The sequence below is a fragment of the Cetorhinus maximus genome, chromosome 33 (genome assembly GCF_964194155.1).
Source record: "Cetorhinus maximus chromosome 33, sCetMax3.hap1.1, whole genome shotgun sequence".
Classification (NCBI taxonomy): Eukaryota; Metazoa; Chordata; class Chondrichthyes; order Lamniformes; family Cetorhinidae; genus Cetorhinus; species Cetorhinus maximus.
In genome coordinates, this window is record NC_135911.1 from 13221768 (window position 1) to 13241591 (window position 19824).

At 45.1% G+C, this 19824-nt stretch overlaps 1 protein-coding gene and 1 long non-coding RNA gene across 39 annotated transcripts in view; one reads left to right on the forward strand and one right to left on the reverse strand.

The window, feature by feature from the left end:
• Positions 1-19824, reverse strand: part of LOC144671591 (uncharacterized) — a 320132-nt gene that overhangs the window by 198851 nt on the left and 101457 nt on the right. For 13 of the 37 annotated variants that reach the window (XM_078533553.1, XM_078533554.1, XM_078533555.1 and 10 more), the window contains one exon: positions 13165-13249. The exons of 13 other annotated variants lie outside the window; for them this stretch is intronic. In XM_078533553.1, the coding sequence (XP_078389679.1) occupies positions 13165-13249 (85 nt within the window). Of the gene's footprint in view, positions 1-13164; positions 13250-14107; positions 14205-19461; positions 19736-19824 lie in introns of those variants that run through there. 11 more of the 37 variants (XM_078533550.1, XM_078533552.1, XM_078533565.1 and 8 more) reach the window with 4 other exon arrangements.
• Positions 1036-4834, forward strand: LOC144671629 (uncharacterized). Of its 2 annotated transcripts, none has more exons than XR_013573968.1 (3): positions 1036-1280; positions 4166-4323; positions 4568-4834. It is a non-coding gene; the product is annotated as an uncharacterized LOC144671629 (long non-coding RNA). The 2 variants fall into 2 exon arrangements; XR_013573969.1 differs by lacking the exon at positions 1036-1280 and adding an exon at positions 3068-3737.

Consider the following 19824-nt stretch of genomic DNA (forward strand, 5'->3'; position numbering starts at 1 on the left):
CACATTCTCTCTCTCTCTCACACTCTCTCATACAGTCTATCTCACGCACAGTCTCTCGCTCTCTCTCCCCCACACACAGACCCTCTCTCTCGCTCTCTCTCTCTGACACGGAAGGTTGTGATTTTAAGGCTTGCTCAAGATTTCAGTTCAAAATGCAGATGGACACACAGTGAGGGAGTGTTGAGGGAGTGCTGCACTGTCGGAGGGACAGTGCTGAGGGATCGCCGCACTGTCGGAGGGACAGTGCTGAGGGAGAGCTGCACTGTCAGAGGGTCAGTACTGAGGGAGTGCTGCACTGATGGAGGCTCAGTACTGAGGGAGTGCTGTACTGTTGGAGGCTCAGTACTGAGGGAGCGCTGCACAGTAGGAGGCTCATTACTGAGGGAGTGCGGCACTATTGGAGGCTCAGTAGTGAGGGAATGCTGTACCTTCGGAGGGTCAGTACTGAGGGATTGCTGCACTGCTGGAGGCTCAGTACTGAGGGAGTGCTGCACTGTCGGAGGGTCAGTACTGAGGGTGCGCTGCACTGTTGGAGGGACAGTACTGTAGGGAGTGCTGTACTGTAGGTGGGACAGTACTGTGGGAGTACTGCACTGTCGGAGGGTCAGTACTGAGGGAGTGCTGCACTGTCGGAGGGTCAGTACTGAGGGAGTGCTGCTCTGTCAGAACTGCCATATTTTAGATTATGTTAGAAATTAGAAACATGCCTCGTGTAAAATTCTACATCATCAGCTCAATATAAATAGATTAGTCCTGTACGTTTCACTCTACTGTAAATTGTTCATGGTTTCGTTTCCTTGTTAACCAGGGTCGTGTGATCACTATTTTTAAATAATGTTTGTTATTTTGAACAAGGGGCGATGCCTGAACAGATAACTGTAGGATCAAGCGGCTCGGTTTTTTCTTGAACCTTGCTTCATTCAGATGTTTGGTGCTGGACATGATTTCATTAATGTGTGAATGTAGAATCGGTGTCACCTCAGTGAACAGCAGCATTAGTTGAACAACCTGATCGGCAATAAGAGCTGTTGAACACAATGTCTGTTCAGAACAGCTCGGTCCCCGATCAGAGAAACAGCCTCAGACAGAACCAACTGACGCTGCAATCGATACAATTCAACAACGTGTTGGGAGTTAGTTTGATGCCGGAGATGGAGTGTTACTGGGAAGGATGGAACCCGTCAGGATGAACAGCTCGATGTACGATAAGGAACGTATGAGCTAAGAGGGGTTGGTCACAGACAGACGGAGCGTGTGAAGACTCAACAAGCTAATGGCAGGTGAACAGCTGGAAAGGTGTCTTTTCAACACAAGGTTTAGACACAGAACTCGGTGTTTGATCGGGTATTTCAAAACAGAGAAACTCTTTACAGGGTGAATGGACCTTGTCAATAATCCATCCAGCCAACCTCGCCTGGAGATTAGTCCAATATTAGACACTAAACCGAGGCCCCCGTCTGCCCCCTCGGGCGGGTGTGAAAGATCCCACAGCCATTATTTGGAGGAAGAGCAGGGGGAAGTTCTCCCCTGTGTCCTGGGGCCAATATTTATCCCTCAACCAACATCACAAAAAACAGATGATCACATTGCTGTTTGTGGGAGCTTGCTGTGCGCTAATTGGCTGCTGCATTTCCTACATTACAACAGTAACTACACTTCGAAAAAAGGGTGAACTCAATTGTGAAGTATTCTGGGACATCCAGAGATCATGTTATACAGAAGAGATTTGACTGAAGCAGCAAGTGTTTTACTTACAGGAGAATGAGTCCCCAGGGTTGTAGAGTCAATCCTGTCAGTTGAATGACTAACTGGAGACACTTCAGGGAGCTGATCTAATTCTGGAAATGTTCAGTTTACCAGGATCGGAGAAGAGATGATCTTCGGACAAGACGAGAACTGGCTCTGGGAGGAGGGTCAGTGTTAACACAGTTTTTCTGTGTTTGAGGGAGATGTGAAACTGGGGAAGTCACGCGGTTTGTTGGTGTGGTAACTCCATGTCTTTATTTGGTGCAGCACTCATTTAGTTCATGTCATTGTTTCAATGCTACAAAACCACAGGGCCTTCTGGACTATTTCTGCCTGACCTGCTGTCAGAAACACACAGTCTCACAGAGAGGCGGAAAAGTGGTCCCTAGCAACCTGTGAAACTGTCATCTCGGCTCAGTCAGAATGCACACACACCCACGCACAGACCCACAGACAAGCACACATGCACACACAGGGTCAGTACTGAGGGGCTGCTGCACTGTCAGATGGTCAGTAGTGAGGCAGTGCTTATCTTTCGGAGGGTCAGTACTGAAGGAGTGCTGCGCTGTCTGAGTGCCAGTACTGAGGCAGTGCTGCACTGTCAGATGGTCAATACTGAGGGAGCGCTGCACTGTCAAAGGGTCAGTACTGAGGCAGTGCTGCACTGTCGGAGAGTCAGTGTTGAGGGAGTGCCGCACTGTCAGATGCTCAGTGTTGAGGGAGTGCTGCACTGTCGGAGGGTGAGTGCTGATGGAGTGCTGCGCTGTCGGAGGGTGAGCGCTGTGGGAATGCTGCCCTGTCAGACCTGCCGTATTTCAGATGATGTTTGAAATTAGCAACATGCCTCATGTATAATTACATATCATCAGCTCAAAATAAATAGATTAATCCTGTACGTTTCACTTTACTGTAAATTGTTTGCAGTTTCATTTCCTTAGAAACCAGGCTTGTGTAATCACTATTTTTAAATAACGCTAATAATAAAGATGCGACAATATACACGTACACAGATACACACACACACACACTGACTCACACACGTTCACACGCATTCACACAGACACAGACACACAGGTACACGCAGACACATACACACACACGTTCACACAGACACATAGACTCACGCAGACACACACACACACACTCACACACGCTCACACTGACACACGCTCGCACAGACAGACACACATAAAGACTCACACAGACAGACAGCCAGACATACACACACACACTCACATACATTCGCACAGATAGGCACACAGGCGGGAAGACACACACGCTCACACACACACACACACACACACATGTCAGAATTAAAAAGTTAGAGTCCAATAAAAATTTAAAAGAATATATGATTAATACCTTTGCTTTTCTTTGAGGTGTAGATTGTTCAAAGTTAATTGGTTTCCTGTGGCATCCTGGTGGTGATTTGATTCAGATTTGCACTTTGTTGAAGATGCTCTGTTAGATTCAGAAAGAGGGAGAGAAAGAGCGAGAGAGAGAGAGAGAGAGAGAGAATTTCTGCTCTTTTCCAGCAGTGTTTTTGGATGACTGCCATCTTTCTTTTTCCTCCTACTTTCTCTTATATCTGCTTGACAGAACCTGTTGTTAAACTCCTGTCTGTATATTCCCTAAAGGGAATTCGATCAGCATGTCTTGCACTCATTGTTGCAGACCAGGTAATCCCATTTTTTGATCTTTGCATCTCTGAAACATTTGATGCATTTGAAGATATAAATCAAGAGGAGATGGAGGCATTTCATCCTCCACAAGGGGTTTTTAATGGTTGATGAATATCTACATGGTGAGCATTTCCCATTGTCTTGATAGACCTACAGTGATCAAAGTCCAGCGCTTTGCATTTTTAAGGGAGCCCCTGTTTCAAGTGGACCCTGACACACCTCAGTGAGAACTTTCATGCAACATGTCTGTAGTGCAATTCATTTGAAGCTTTCCAGAGAAGTGATCAAGTTTGCAGTATCAGCAATCAGGTGACTCGTGGCAGCCATTATTGATCAGTGCCTAATCTTGTACTTTTGAAAAACAGTTCTCCTTTAAACAGTTCAAGGGAGGTGTCAGCTGTGGCTCAGTTCATAGCACCCTCGCCTTTGAATCAGAGGGTTGTGGGTTCATGTCCCACTCCTGGAAACCAAGAACTGTGATTGTACTCGAAAGAGTTGCAATCTGTGACTGTTGATAACTCAAAAGAATTTTTAAACAGTTCAATATATTTTTGGCTCGTTGGTTAAGTTGAAGGATGCTCTGTTATGACATAACAGATGGTAAATGCTGAGCTGTTCAAATCCCGGAGGGAAACTTGAAACAACTGTCACAACCAATTCCCAATTTGTGTTTTTGAGATGTGGGCTTTGGATTCGGTAGTAATGAGGTTAAGAGGTAATTATGTTCACCTCAACAGGTTCACCACTTGTCTGATGCAGTCAGGAGAGGTAGATCATCTCTCCTCCAATCCTGGTAAACTGAACATTTCCAGAATTATTTCAGCTCCCTGAAGTGTCTCCCATTAGTCATTCATCTGACAGGATTGACTCTACAACCCTGGGGACTCATTGTCCTGTAAGTAAAACACTTGCTACTCCAGTCAAATCTCTTCTGTATAACATGGTCTCTGGATGTCCCAGAGCACTTTACAATTGAGTTCGCCCTTTTTTCGAAGTGTAAGAGTTTTCTTAATAAAACTAAATTAAACATTGATTAACAAGAAAAAATGATTTTGAAACACACACATGTCTATAAATTACTACTATAATAACTTCTAAATCCCTTAATTAATTTAACTTCCATTTACACTTTTGTTCAGGCAACAGTAAAACACAGAGATTTTAAAAGTCCCAGGAACAGTAAACGATTCTCTGAACAGTCGAGTTCAAAGTGAGTTCTCTTAACTTCAGTCCCTGGAGACAGAAGTTTGGTACATGCAGGCTGAAGGCTTTTCACCATTGCAAGATCTTAAAAGCATCTACCCTTACACACAGCCTTCGCTCCTTGATACATATTTTCCCCTTTGAATGCAAATTCCCATTGTTTCACTATGTCTTTGGACTTCATCTTTGTAATAATACAAATCTCTCATCTAAATTTTACCTGTAATCTTGGGGAAAATTAATCTCGCTGTTTCTTAACTTTACCTGGCTAGGTGACACATTTCTCTCCTCCTTTGAAAACAATCTAGTTTGGTTCAATTTAAAATGCAAATTGCCCCCTTTACACTTCACATTCTAAAATTACCCCATGATTACCTAATAAGCAATACAAACCTAACATCTCTTCTTACATCAAAACACCCAGACCAGCTTCCTCTAATTCAAATAAGTCTCACACAAACACATCACAGACACATGTGGACACATAGACACGGATTCTATTTTACCATAAATTCCAATAACATTATGGAGATTATTACATATTCCTGACATGCTCTCACTCAGTCGCAGTTTCCTGTCATTGGGACATTATTTTTGTTTTTGTGTGTGAGAGAGAGTGTGTGTGTGAGAGAGAGAGAGTGTGTGTGTGTGTGTGTGTGAGAGAGAGTGTGTGTGTGTGTATGTGTGTGTTTTTAGTTTGTGTGTGTGTGTGTGTGAATGTTGTTACAACTGGGTGATGGGAGTGAACTGGCTCCCTTTCTATTCATCCCCCCTGGTTGGTCACAAAAAAGGCTTTAGAATATATTTTCCCCCAAATGCAATTTCCAAAACAAGTCTGTTTGTTTGTTAAGAATTAACCAATTAAACCACGTCTGGTTGAGTCAAAGAAAGAGTAAGTTTATTAGTTACCTAACAGGAGAAAAAATAACAAAAATGTGACAAAACACAAACAAACACACACAGACACACACACAGACAGGCTCACACAAACAGACACACACAAACACACGCTCACACAGGCAGGCACACAGACACACACCACACAGACAGGCACACACACACACACATGCTTACAGAGGCAGCCACACAGGCACACACACACACACACAAAGATATCAGAGGTAAAATAATTAGAGTCCAATAAAAAATTAAAATAGTATATGATTAAGTTGTTTGCTTGACTTTGAGATGTAGATTCTGAAGGTTGCAGCTGTTCGAAGTTAGTTGGTTTCCTGTAGAATCCTGGCGTTGATCTGGCTCAGATTTGCATGTTGTTGAAAACACTCTGTTAGCTTCAGACAGAGAGAGAGAGAGAGAGAAATCATCTCTGCTCTTTTCCAGCAGTGTTTGTGGATGATTGCCATGTTTCTTTTTCCTTCTCCTTTCTCTTATATCTGCTTGGCAGAACCATTTGTTAAACTCCTGTCTGTATATTCCCGAAAGGGAATTTGATCAGCATGTCTTGCATTCATTGTTGTAGACCAACTGTTCTTATTTTTCATCTTTGCATCTCCGAAATATTTGATGCATTTCAAGATATAAATCAACAGGAGATGGGGGTATTGCAACCTCCACAGGGGGTTTATAATGGCTGATGATTATCCGCTTGGTGAACAGTTCCCACTGTTTTGATAGAACTACAGCTGATCAAAGTCCAGCACTTTGCATTTTAATGCCTTCCTTTTAAAAGTGCCCCTGTTTGAAGTGGACCCTGACAAACCCCAAATGTGAACTTCCATGCAACAGGTCGGCAGTGCAATTCATTTGAATGTTTCCAGAGAAGTGATCAACTTCACAGTATCAGCAATCAGATGACACGTGTCAGCCATTTTTGATCTGTGTACAATCTTGTATTACTTTGAAGAACAGGTCACTTTTAGACAGTTCAATACGTCTTTGGTTTGTAAGTTAATTTGTAGGAAGCATTTAGTCGCAGTTTGCTGTCATTGGGATAGTGTCTTTTTGTGTGTTTATGTGTGTGTATGTGTGTGTGTGTGTGTGTGTGTGTTTGGTGTGTGTGTGTGTGTGTTTGGTATGCGTGTATGTATGTGTGTTATTTTACATGTGTGTTTGTCTGTAAGTGTGATTTTATGTGTGTATGTATATCTGAGTGTGTGTATGTGAGTGTATGCATGTCAGCGTGTCTCTGTCTGTTTGTGTGTGTGTATGTGAGTGTGTGTATGTGTATATGTGTGTGCGATTGTGTGTGTGTGGTTTAATGTGTGTGTGCCTGAGTGTGTGTGTGTTTGTGATTTCACGTGTGTGTGTGTGTATGTGAAAGTGTGTGTGTATGTGTGTGTGTATGCAAACGTGTATATGTGTTTGTCTGTGTCTGTCTGTCTGTAAGCGTGTGAGTGTGTATGTGTGTTTGTGTCCATATGAGTGTGTGTGTGCCTATGTGTGTCTGTGTGCGTGAGTGAGTGTGTCTGTGTGTGTCTGCGTGTGTCTGTATGTGTGTGTGTGTGTGTGAGAGAGAGAGAGAGAGAGCGAGCGCTTCACAGAGTGAACCCTCCCTGAATGTGGCCGGTGTGTTTAACATTTGAGCCACACAGACAGGATGTGGATAAAAGGTGAAACCAGAAGGAGTGATTGTGTTTCCCAGTGACTGTCCCTCTGTGGGTTTCCTGTGGGTTTCTGTGAACTGCCTGTGGTTTTAAAAAAATTCTTCCAACACCACATGTCCGGCATCAAATAAGGATTTCGAAGCTTCAGCTCAGAGAGTAACTAATCCCCCGAAAATTCACAGCCCCTCAAACACAGATTAACAGCATTAATCCTGACCGTCAGCCCACTCACTCATTGCCTTTTGTCTCAGACAGTAGAAAGTGGAAGTTAAGGCCGGATTTTCACTCCCGGGTCGGGGGGGGGCACAGAGACGGCGGAATTCCCGGCTCCGCCTACTCGACCTCTAAACATGTCAGTCCCAGATTCCGATGTGTGGCCCGGGGGTCGGGTGGGTGGGTGGGTCGGCCATGGGGAGGGTGGGGGTGATGGGGGTGGGGGAGGGGGGGTGATGTGGTCTACAATAGCAGTCCGACTGGGTGACCCCGGAGCGGTGAGGGGGTAGGGGAGGGCCCGGTGGGGGTTGGATCCCTCGGGCACCGATAAAAAGCGGGGCTTTCAGAAAGTCCCATTTGAGAGGTTGGTGGTCAATGGTGAAGTCCCTGTGCCTCGGGGGAGACGCCGTTGTTTTGTCAGGCGAGTGTCCGAGCTGTAAACTCTGTCCGCCTGTTACCTGAGACTGGAACGTTCGGCCCATCATGGGCTTTGTCTCTGGGGGAATTGTCAGTCTTGCCGCCTCCTCAAAGTGGGCTCGAGTGAAATCATGGGATGGATTCACAAGAAACAGACTCGGAGTTGGCATCGTCCCGCCACCACTCGCTGGTACAGATATTCTGCACTCATGTGGTTATCTGCGAAAGACTCAGAGGGTGGAGGAAGGATGGGGAGTGCCATGCTCATTATCACATCCATTTGCCCCCTTGCCACCCGTCCATCAGCATGTGCCCACACTGTTGACCCTTGCCCAGGTCCCTCGCAGTTGCTCACTGTTACCACATAACAGTGTGAGTCAGAGGGAGGAAACCGGTCGGGCTGTGGATGGGGACGGAGCACCGCTTGTTCCCACAGACTCACAGCCACAACATGCCCGGCACCGAGCATTCGGGCAGAGCCGGTTTCTCCACCAAACCTTCCCAGTCATAACTGGGCATGGGGTGAAAATAGTTGGCGTGAGCGAGCAAAACAAAAGTGAAGGAGAGCTTTGTAATCTGGATGGACCGTGACCCTTTTCACCTGACATTTCCGTTGATAGAGTGTCAGACAGCGGGGAGGCCGGGGAAGGGATGGGTCCAGCTGCTCCCTGGTCTCCTGGACCAGGACCTTCCCTGTTTTGGTGGAAGAGATCCAGAAGAGGAGAGCAGCCCCGTATTCGGCTGGTCACCGGAATGATCCTGCAGCAACCAAGAGGGTCTGGGGTTCAAATAACGGCTGTGGTGAGTGCAACACGAGACCAGCAGCGCTGACGGATTCAGCGCAGGGAGAAAGTTCAATGAGCTGCTGCGTCCCGGTAAGGTAAGCAGCTGGTCTCCAGCACACAGAGCTTCAAGGGAAGGGTCGGGCTGCAGCTAAGGTGTGAGACATGGCACATTCCCCGGATGCAGCATTGAGGCTTGGATGTGTACACAGCTGATGTAGGTGCACATGGAACCCATGTGAATGAGCGCTGTGATGCACACACACCGTGCAGAGCAATATCCCTCCATGCACTACATATCAGGCTGACATCAATTCATGTGGTCATTGCTGACCAACAGGGTTGAAGAACGTCACAGAGACGGCTCAGTCTGGGGCTGGGCCAGCCTCCCTGAGACACACCGTCCTCACATTTGATTGGATCACGGGTGATCTGTATCTTAACCCCATCCACCCGCCTCGGTTCCGTGACCCTTAACCCCCCACCCCGACCCAACAAAAATCTCTCAATCTCAGTTTTGAAATTTCCAATTGACCCCTCCCAGCCTCAACAGCTTTTTCTGGGGGAGGGAGTTCCAGATTTCCACCCCCCTCTTTGTGTGAAGATAGTGCTTCCTGACATCACCCCCTGAACGGCCTGGCTCCAATTTTAAGGTTCTGCCCCCTTGTTCTGGATCCCGCCCCCCACTCACCTCAGCCCCACCAGAGGAAATAGTTTCTCTCTATTGCCCGTATCAAAGCCTTTAATCACCTTAAACTCTTCGATTAGATCACCCCTTAATCTTCGAGACTCGGGGGAACACAAGACTGGTCTGTGCAACCTGTCCTCGGGATTTAACCCTTTCAGCCCCGGGATCGTTCTGGTGACGCTGCACAGCACACCCTCTATGGACAATATATCCTCCCTAAGTTGTAGGCCCCAGACCTGAACGCAGTGAGGGGACCTTTATAAAACTGTGCCAGACACTTCAAAAATCTCTTCAATTCAACCTTGTAAACGCAGCAGGAAAAATCCCACGGGCCGTTGTATCTTAGCAACATCGTAAACATGGCGAAAATAATCCCCCTGGTCACCCTGAGTGTTACTGTAAACACAACGTATACAGCTCCTCCAGTCTCTGAGAAGCAAAACTATGACACTAGAGCACCACCACTGGCAGGAGGCTGTAATTACAGTGTGTCATGTTTACATGGGAATGTTCCATTACCAATGACACAGGCATTTAAATAATCAGAAGGACATGTGTAAATAGGAAATGGTGCCTTGGAGAGTGGAATTTTTCACTAGTGTACGATATTTAATTGAAAAAAAAATGTACAGAAATGTCAGAGCATTTTAATTGCTTCTTTTTTTTTCATTCATGGGATGTGGACGTCACTGGCTAGGCCAGAATTTATTGCACATCAATAATTGTCCTTGAGAATATGGTGGTGAGCTGCCTTCTTGAGCGGCTGCAGTCCAAGTGCTGTATGTACACCCACATAACTGCTTGGGGGGGAGTTGCAGGATTCTGACCCAGCGACAGTGAAGGAATGGCGATATATTTCCAAGTCAGGATAGTGAGTGACTTGGAGGGGGACTTCCAGGTGGTGGTGTTCCCACGTGTCTGCTGCACTTGTCCTTCTAGATGGTACTGGCGGTATGTCTGGAAGGTGCTGTCTACGAGGCTTGGTGAGTCCCTGCGGTGCATTTTGTAGATGGTACACACACTGCTGCCACTGTGCGTCAGTTGTGGAGGGAGTGAATGTTTGTGGATGGGGTGCCAAACAAGCGGGGCCGCTTTGTCCTGGATGGTGATGAGCTTCTTGAATGTTGTTGGAGCTGCACTCATCCAGTCAGGTGTAGAGTATTCCATCTCACTACTGACATGTGCCTTGAGGTTGGTGGACAGGCATTGGGGAGTCAGGAGGTGAGTTTCTCACCACAGGATTCCCAGCCTCTGGCCTGCTCTTGTAGCCACAGTATTTATTTGGCTACTCAAGTTCAATTTCTGGTCAATGGTAACCCCCAGAGTGTTGACAGTGGGGAATTCAGCAATGGTGATGCCATTGGACATCAAGGGGAGAGGAATATATTCTCTCTGTTTGGAGATGGTCATTGCCTGGCACTTGTGTGGCATCAATGTTACTTGCCACTTGTCAGGACAAGCCTGGATATTGTCCTGGTCTTGCTGCATTTGGACATGGACTGCTTCAGTATCTGAGGAGTCACGAATGATGTTGAATGTTGTGCAATCATCAGCGAAAATCCATAATTCTGACCATGTTATAGAATGAATGTCATTGATGAAGCAGCTGAAGATGGTTGTGCCTAGGACACTACCCTGAGCAACTCCTGCTGTGATGTCCTGTAATTGAGATGACTGACCTCCAACAACCACAACCACCTTCATTTGTACTTGGTATGAATCCAACCAGAGGAGAGTTTTCCCAATGTCATGACATGGCAGATGATGTGTGTTTGGTGAACCAAAACCACAAGGGAAATTTGGTTGCACTATCACAATAGTTTTGCTATTTGTATTTATTACAAGATGCATGCACTGAATTCAGGAGTAATGAGTTGACCACAACCTTTAGAGATTTTTAAAATTTGCTTAAGTTATTTATTAACAAAATAAAAGATTTCAAGCACAGACATAATACCACAGTTAGTTACAAGTAAAATAAATTCTAAAATTCCTAATTAACTTGACTCCCAGTTACAGAGCCCGTTTAAGGCAACAGTCCAAAATAAGATTTTAGATTTAAAAACAAAACCAGCGAGGTAACACAGTACACACTTGACAATGGAATTCTAAACGGATTTCTCCAACTTTATTTACTGAAGATAACAGACGTATGCACAAATGCCTGGAGGCTTCTTCAAGCCTGTTTCAAACACTCCTCTTAGATCTTACATGGCCCCAATATAGCCTTTCATTCTCCTTTATAAATGTTTCTCTGTCTTTGATCTGTAAATTCCATTGTCCCATATGTCTTTGGAAGTCTACCTTTCCCATAATATAAACTTTCATGTTGCCAATATTGTCAATGAAGTTTGGGTAAAATTAAAAAATAAAAACTCCTTAGCTTTGCTTATTGGGCTTGTCCTAAACAGACCAATAACGCTTTGAAATCTAAACAACCCCTTCACATCTTACATGCTAAGGCAGCCTCCATGTTTTCTCATTAGCATTTCAAGCACATTTCTATACCGAGCTTCCTTTGATAATCTCAAACTTGCAGTGTACCTGCCTCCAGATGTAATTAAACGACACAGACAGACCCATCTACACTCACACCCTCAAACCTACTTTACAACAAACCAGAAAAATATTATAAAATTTATTATTCATTCTTACCACCCCTGATTCCCAATGACTGCAATTTTGCTAGGGCTCCTTGATGCCACACTCGGTCTAATGTTGCCTTAATGTTAAGGACAGTCACTCTCACCTCACCTTGTATTAACAGATGTAAAATTAAACATTATTCATAAGCTTCTCGCAATCTTTGACAGCATAAAAAAACGTGCAGCATTCAGAAAGCTCACTCGGATCCAATAAAAAAAGGTCAGCAACATCATATTTCTGTTCATTACTATTTGGCCATGTTGGCTGCACACACACCACAGCCCCGCTCCCTGTTTCACACTCAGTTTTTCTGGAATCTGATCTGTGCGTATTCTGTGTCCTCGCTCCTGTGCACAGTCCTGTCACTGCTGGGCAGCTTTGAAAAATTGATGTTGGCTTGGAGAAGGGCGTCGGGATTGTCGGGGTTCCCATGTCCAGCATCGCCTCCCACTGGACCTTCAGAGAGATGCCGGGGAGCTGGAGTCTCCCCCTCGCTAGTTGTGTCTCTGGTTGTGTCCCGGGGCTCAGTAATCAGCACGTTCTGTTTACCCTACAGAGAAATGGAAACAGAAGACATCCTCACATCATTTACTGGCACTGATAGGGTTAAATTATTGTGCAGCCTCGTTAGTGTCAATCGTGGCTCAGTTGGTTTAACCCTTTATTTCGCTCTCTTTCTCTGTCTCTCTTTCTCTCCCTCTCTCTCTTTCTCTCTCTCTTTATCATTTACTCTCAGTACTGACCCTCTGACAGTGCGGCACTCCCTCAGTACTGAGCCTCCGACAGTGAAGAACTCCCTCAGTACTGACCCTCCGACAGTGCAGCACTCCCCCAGCACTGACCCTCCGACAGTGCAGCACTCACCCAGCACTGACCCTCCGACAGTGCAGCAGTCCCTCAGTACTGACACTCCGACAGTGCAGCACTCCCTCAGTACTGACACTCCGACAGTGCAGCACTCCCTCAGTACTGACTCTCCGACAGTCCAGCACTCCCTCAGTACTGACATCAGGTGCCTTGTCATTAATGTGTTCAGGTTTCTGGTCAAAGAGCGAGTGATGGAGGGAGAGATGGGGGGGAGAGAGCGAGTGACAGTGCTACCTATTGAGCCATTGCTGACTCCACAGGTAGATATCTGTGGGTAACCCGGCTGAGAATCTGGGACACGTGTTGTCTACACACTGAAATTGAAGCTTTGGAGTGAGTGTAAACAGCTCCTGTACCTGGTGCTTCACAGAGAGTGGCCTGGGGGTCAATGCAATGTCACTGGTCCCTGAAACTCTCTCCTCCATCGCTGTCTTTCTCCTGCAATTACACAAAATCACACTGTGGTTATCATATAGCAGAGACTCAGTGCAGCACAGACATCGAGTCCACTGTAACCTTACACCAACAACTGGAATGTCTCTAGTTCCAATAAGGGATATCAGTGTGACATCACTATAATGGAAGTGTGTCATGTGATCCAATCTTAGTTTCACTTTTGCTTTGAGCAGAGCACACACACACAGCTCTGATGCCTCCAAGCTTTATCCGTCTGTAGAACTGTTCTCGTGCCGAGTCTTGATAAACAGACCGACAACATTTTCACCCAATTCCCTATGAGCGATTGGTGCTTTGTGTCTTGTGCAGTAAATAAGCCAAAGGTACAATATCATTATAATAACACTCCATATCTTTCCCCCCCACCACTCCACCCTGCTTTTTCCCCTATTGCCCTTAAAATGTTACCCCTTCAAGTATTTATCCAATTCACTTTTTGAAAGTTTCTACTGAATCTGCTTCGACCGCCCTTTCAGTCAGCACCTTGCAGATCGCAGCAACTGATTATTATTCGTCTGGATAACGGGCAATGAAAAACACTCTCTGGATCAGATGGGACAAAGAGACCAGTTGCGGAGAGGCATCTGGCGCTCAACATCAGGGAAACAATCTCCGACTTCAGAAAATATTTATCCAGGAGTAATCGTGCTGAGTGAGGAATCTCTGGGTCTCGTGATCGTTTACCTGGATACTGGACAATGAAAGGTTCTCTCCGGGTCATAGTGGACACAGGGACCACTTATGGAGAGGCGCCTGGTGCTGATCCCAAGGGAATCATCGACTTAAGGAAAGAACATTGAAGAAAATGTTTATATTAAAATCAAGTTAAACCTTCACACTTACTTTCTCACACAGATGAAGATGACGATTCCAGCCAGGAAAACACTCAACATGATCCCAGCCGTGAGCAATCCTACTGTCCATTTACTGGAGTCTCTACCTGTAAAAACAGCCATTAATTTACTGCACTACAGTTTTAGAATGATGCTCTGATGTATCTCGAGAAGCGATACACTCACTCAATGTTTAAATACTCATTCTCGGGCAATGCTGTCATTTATTGTCCATCTCTAGTTTCCCCTTGAGAAGGTGGTGGGGGGTCTTCCTCCTGAACCACTGGTTTGACCCAAACTGGGAGACTAGTTCAGAGGGCAGGTAAGAGTTAACCATGTTGGCGCTTGAGACTGGAGTCACAAACACATCGAGACACGCTTCCCTCCCTAAAGGGCATGTAATCTCTACACATGTAACAACCAACCTCACTGAAATAATCGACTATCAGGTCATTATCACACTGTGGTTTGCGGGATCTTGCTGTGCACAAATCAGTACCTGTGTTTCCTACATTACAACAGTGAGCTCATTTCAACAATGCTTCCATGACTGTCGAATGTTTAGGTAATTTCTAAGGCATTTATGAATACAAGTGTTGCATTTCAATGAAATCCATGTAACATTTATATGTAATATTTATCAATGTAATCCATGGAATATTTATATATTATATTTATCAATTAAAGAAGGTGAAGTTCAGCAATTAAAAGGATTGTTCAGGACAGTTAGAGAGAGAAAGGTCGTCAAATACGGAGATTGGAAACGAAGACCTGACAACCTTGATAAAAGCAATAATTGAATGAGAAACTGAGTGCAAAAACAGAAAGGGAGTGGAAAAATTGGATGTGTGGATCACGTGGACTGAGCGAGGATTGCAGAAAATTGGATTAAAAACAACACGATCCCAATGGCTCCACTGAGACCACGGTGACAACGAACAAACAAATGTATCTCCACACTCACATTCCACAGTGATGGTTATGAACCCCTCCACTGCTCCATGTTCATTCTCTGCCACACACTGATAGTCTCCAGTGTCCCTGGATGTAACGTGAGGAATCACCAACCACAGCTCATTGTTCGAACTTGTTCTGTTCATTGGGACATTAAGATGTCGCCACGTCAGGTTAGAAGCTGGGAAGCTCTCGACAGAGCAGATAATCACTGTAGAATTCCCCTCAATTATATTGATCGATGAAGCGTTAATCATATCAAGTGAAGTAAATGAGAGATTCTGTGGTGCATCTAAAAACAAATCAAGTGTTTAATGTGAGCAAGCACAGTTTACAGCAAGACTCCATGCATCACCCCTCTGTATCTGCTGCCTGTATGAATTTCCAGGTACCTTCCCTCCATATAACTTCCACTGTCAAATTTATCAGGTGCACTGCCTATGTAAACAGTCAAACTGCAGTTACATTCTCCCACCAGTAGAGTTGCTGTCCACCTAGAATGAAAGGAACTTTCTTTCACATCCTCAGGATGTCCCCAAGGGCATGACCGGCAATGAATTGTATTTGATCGATGGAGCACTGAGGGGTAAATCTACAATTCTCTGTTCAGGAGGTTGACAATCCAATTCAGGGTCTTGTTGATCTGGAGTTTACCTTCCTTCAACACAGAGTCAGATCTTAAACCGAATCCCCAGTGCAGCCCTGAGAGAGGAGAGGGAGCTGACACATGGGTGTGTGTTTGTGTGTATGTGTGTGTTTGTGTTTCTGCACAAATGAGTGTGTTTGTGTGTGTGTGTGTGTGTGTGTGAGAGAGATAGAGAGAGAGAGATGTTGAAGTTTGCGTGAACTCACATTCCACAGTTATGGTTATGAACCCCTCCACTGCTCCATGTTCATTCTCTGCCACACACTGATAGTCTCCAGTTTCCCTGGATGTAACGTGAGGAATCACCAACCACAGCTCATTGTTGGAACTTGTTCTGTTCATTGGGACATTAAGATGTCGCCATGTCAGGTTAGAAGCTGGGAAGCTCTCGACAGAGCAGATTATTACTGCAGAATTCCCCTCAATTATATTGATCGACGAAGCGTTAATCATATCCAGAGAATTAATTGATAGCTTCCATGGTGCGTCTAAAAACAAATAAAGATTTCATTGTGAGCAAATACAATGCACAGCAAGGCTCCATGGTTCATCTCTCTCTATCTGGTTTCTATGTGCATTTCAAGGCATCTTTCCCCATTATAATTTCTTATGTCAACATTTATAATGTTCACTACTGGTGCATTTCATTTTATACATTCATGGGAAGTGAGTGTCGCCGGTTAGGCCAGCATTTTGTACCCATCCCTAATTGCCATGAGAAGGTGTTGGTGAGTTTTTCACCCCCACAGACTTCCCAGCCTCTGACCTGCTCCTATAGCCACAGTATTTATGGCCGGTCCAGTTAGTTGTTTGGTTAGCATCCCCCAGGATGTTGATCGTGGGGGATTCAGTGATGGTAAAGTCATTGAATATCATGGGGGAATGGTTAGATACTCTCTTGTTGTAGATGATCAATGACTGGTGCTTGTGTGGCTTCAACGTTACTTGTCACTTCTCAGGCTAAGCTGAATGTTGCTAAGCTCTTGCTGCATGTGGATATGTAAACTGTCACGCTGTAATTACAGCCTTCCACCAGAGGAGACACGGTCGGGCTAGAAGAAAAGAAAATGTATTTGACATCATCAGGATGTTCACGGGGATTTGACAGTGGAGGAATTGCTTTAGAATAATGACAATTGAGTGACAAACCTACAATTTACTGTGGAGGGGGCTACTCGTCCAATACAGGGTCTTGTTCAGCTGATGTTGTCATTGTTTCAGAACCGAATCTGGAGCAACACTCCAGTGCAACACAGGGAGAACAGACAACTCACACATGTCTCTGTTTGTGTGTGTGTGTGTGTGTGTGTCTGTGTGAGCAATCACATGTGTGATTCTGTATGTATACTTCTGTGTGTGAGCGTACAGGCGTACACACCTGTGCACATGTGGGATTGCACATGAATACTTGTTTGTGTGTGTGTGTGTGTGTGCATGTGTGTGTGTGTGTGTGAGTGTGCGTGTGTGTGTGTGTGTGCATGTCTGTGTGTGTGTGTCTCTGTGTGTATATGTGAGAGTGTTGTTTCAGTTTGTGTTAACTCACGTTCCACAATGATGGTTATGAACCCCTCCACTGCTCCATGTTTATTCTCTGCCACACACTGATAGTCTCCATTGTCCCTGGATGTAACGTGAGGAATCACCAACCACAGCTCATTGTTGGAACTTGTTCTGTTCATTGTGACATTAAGATGTCGCCACATCAGGTTAGAAGCTGGGAAGCTCACGACGGAGCAAATTATCACTGCAGAATTCCCCTCAATTTTATTGATCGATGAAGCGTTAATCATATCAAGAGAATTAATTGAGAGATTCTGTGGTGCATCTAAAAAGAGATAAAGATTTTAATGTGAGCAATCAGAGTGCACAGCAAGACTCCATGCATCATCTCTCTGTATCTGAAGTCTGAATGCATTCCCAGGTACCTTCCTTCAGGATAAATCTTATTCCACATATATAATGGGCACTGCTTATGTAAACTGTCACATTCTCCGACCAGTGGAGGTGTCCATCCAGAATGCAGGAAACTCCCTTTTAGATCGATAGGATGTTCCCAAGGGATTGACATGCAATGAATTGTATTTGATCAATGGAGCACTGAGGGGTAAATCTGCAATTCTCTATTCAGGAGGTTCCTCATCCAATTCAGGGTCTAGTTGATCTGGAGTTTACCTTCCTTCAACACAGAATCGGAGCTGATACCGAGTCCCCAGTGCAGAACTGAGAGAGCAGAGGGAGCACACATGTTTGTTTGTCTGTATGTGTGTATTGGCTTGTGTGTGTGTATGTATCTGCACAAATAAGGGTCTATGAGTGTGCACGCATGCATATGTGTTTGTGTGTGTGTGCGCATGTGTCTGTCTTTGCATGTATGTGCATGTGTGTGTGTGTGTGAGTTGAGGTTGTGTGTGTTTCTGTGTGTGTGTGTTTCTGATTGTGTGTGTGGGGGGGTCTGAGTGATGTTGAAGCTTGCGTTAACTCACATTCCACAGTGATGGTTATGAACCCCTCCACTGCTCCATGTTCATTCTCTGCCACACATTGATAGTCTCCAGTGTCCCTGGATGTAACGTGAGGAATCACCAACCACAGCTCATTCTTGCAATTTGTTCTGTTCATTGGGGCATTAAAGTATCGCCACGTCAGGTTAGAAGCTGGGAAGCTCTCGACAGAGCAGATTATCACTGCAGAATTCCCCTCAATTATATTGATCGATGAAGCGTTAATCACATCAAATGAAGTAATTGAGAGATTCCGTGGTGCGTCTAAAAACAAATAAAGATTTCATTGTGAACAATGCTCCACGCTCCCTCTCTCTCTATCTGGTGTCTGCGTTCATTTCAAGGAATCTTTCCCATTATAAGTTACTATGTCAACATTTATAATGGTCACTGCCGGTGTGTTTATTTATGGATATTCATGCGAAGAGGGTGTCTCCGGTTATAGAACATTTATTACCCAGTCCTAATTGCCCTTGAGAAGGTGGTGGTGAGTTATCAACCCGCACAGAATTCCCAGCCTCTGACCTGCTCCTGAAGTGACAGTCTTTATGGCCAGTCCAGTTAGTAGTTTGGACAACATCCCCCAGGATGTTGGTCGTGGGGGATTCAGCGATGGTAAAGTCATTGAATATCAAGGGGAGATGGATAGATTCTCTCTTGTTGGAGATGATCACTGCCTGGTACTTGTGTGGCGTGAACTTAACTTATCATTTCTCTGGCCAAGCTGAATGTTGCTCAGCTCTTGCAGCATGTGGATATGTAAACTGTCACGCTGTAATTACAGCTTTCCACCAGAGGAGACACTGTCGGGCTAGAATAAAAGAAAATGTCTTTCACATCATCAGGATGTTCACGGGGATTTGACAGTCAAGGAAATGCTTTAGAATAATGGGGTATTGAGTGATACACATACAATTCTCTGTGCAGGGGACTGCTCGTCCAATACAGGGTCTTGTTCAGCTGATGTCGTCATTGTTTCAGAACCGAATCTGGAGCTACATTCCAGTGCAGCACAGGGAGAACAGACAACTCACACATGTCTATGTATTTGTGAGCAAACACACGTGTGAATCTGTGTATGTATGGTTCTGTGTGTGAGCATGCAGGTGTGCACACCTGTGCACATGTGGGATTGTACATGAATACTTGTTTGTATGCACGTGTGTGCACGTGTGAGTGTGTGTGCATGTGCGTCTGCTTGTGTATGTGTGTGTGAGTATGTGTGTTTGTGTGTGAGTGATGTTGAAGTCTGTGTACACTCACGTTCCACAGTGATGGTTATGAACCCCTCCACTGCTCCATGTTGATTCTCTGCCACGCACTGATAGTCTCCAGTGTCCCTGAATGTAACATGAGGAATCACCAACCACAGCTCATTGTTGGAACTTGTTCTGTTCATTGGGACATTAAGATGTTGCCACGTCAGGTTAGAAGCTGGGAAGCTCTCGACAGAGCAGATTATCACTGCAGAATTCCCCTCAATTATATTGATCGATGAAGCGTTAATCTTATCAAGAGAATTAATTAAGAGATTCCGTGATGCATCTAAAAAGAAATAAAGATTTTAACCTGAGTAAGACAGTGCACAGCAAGACTCCATGCATCATCTCTCTGTATCTGATGTCT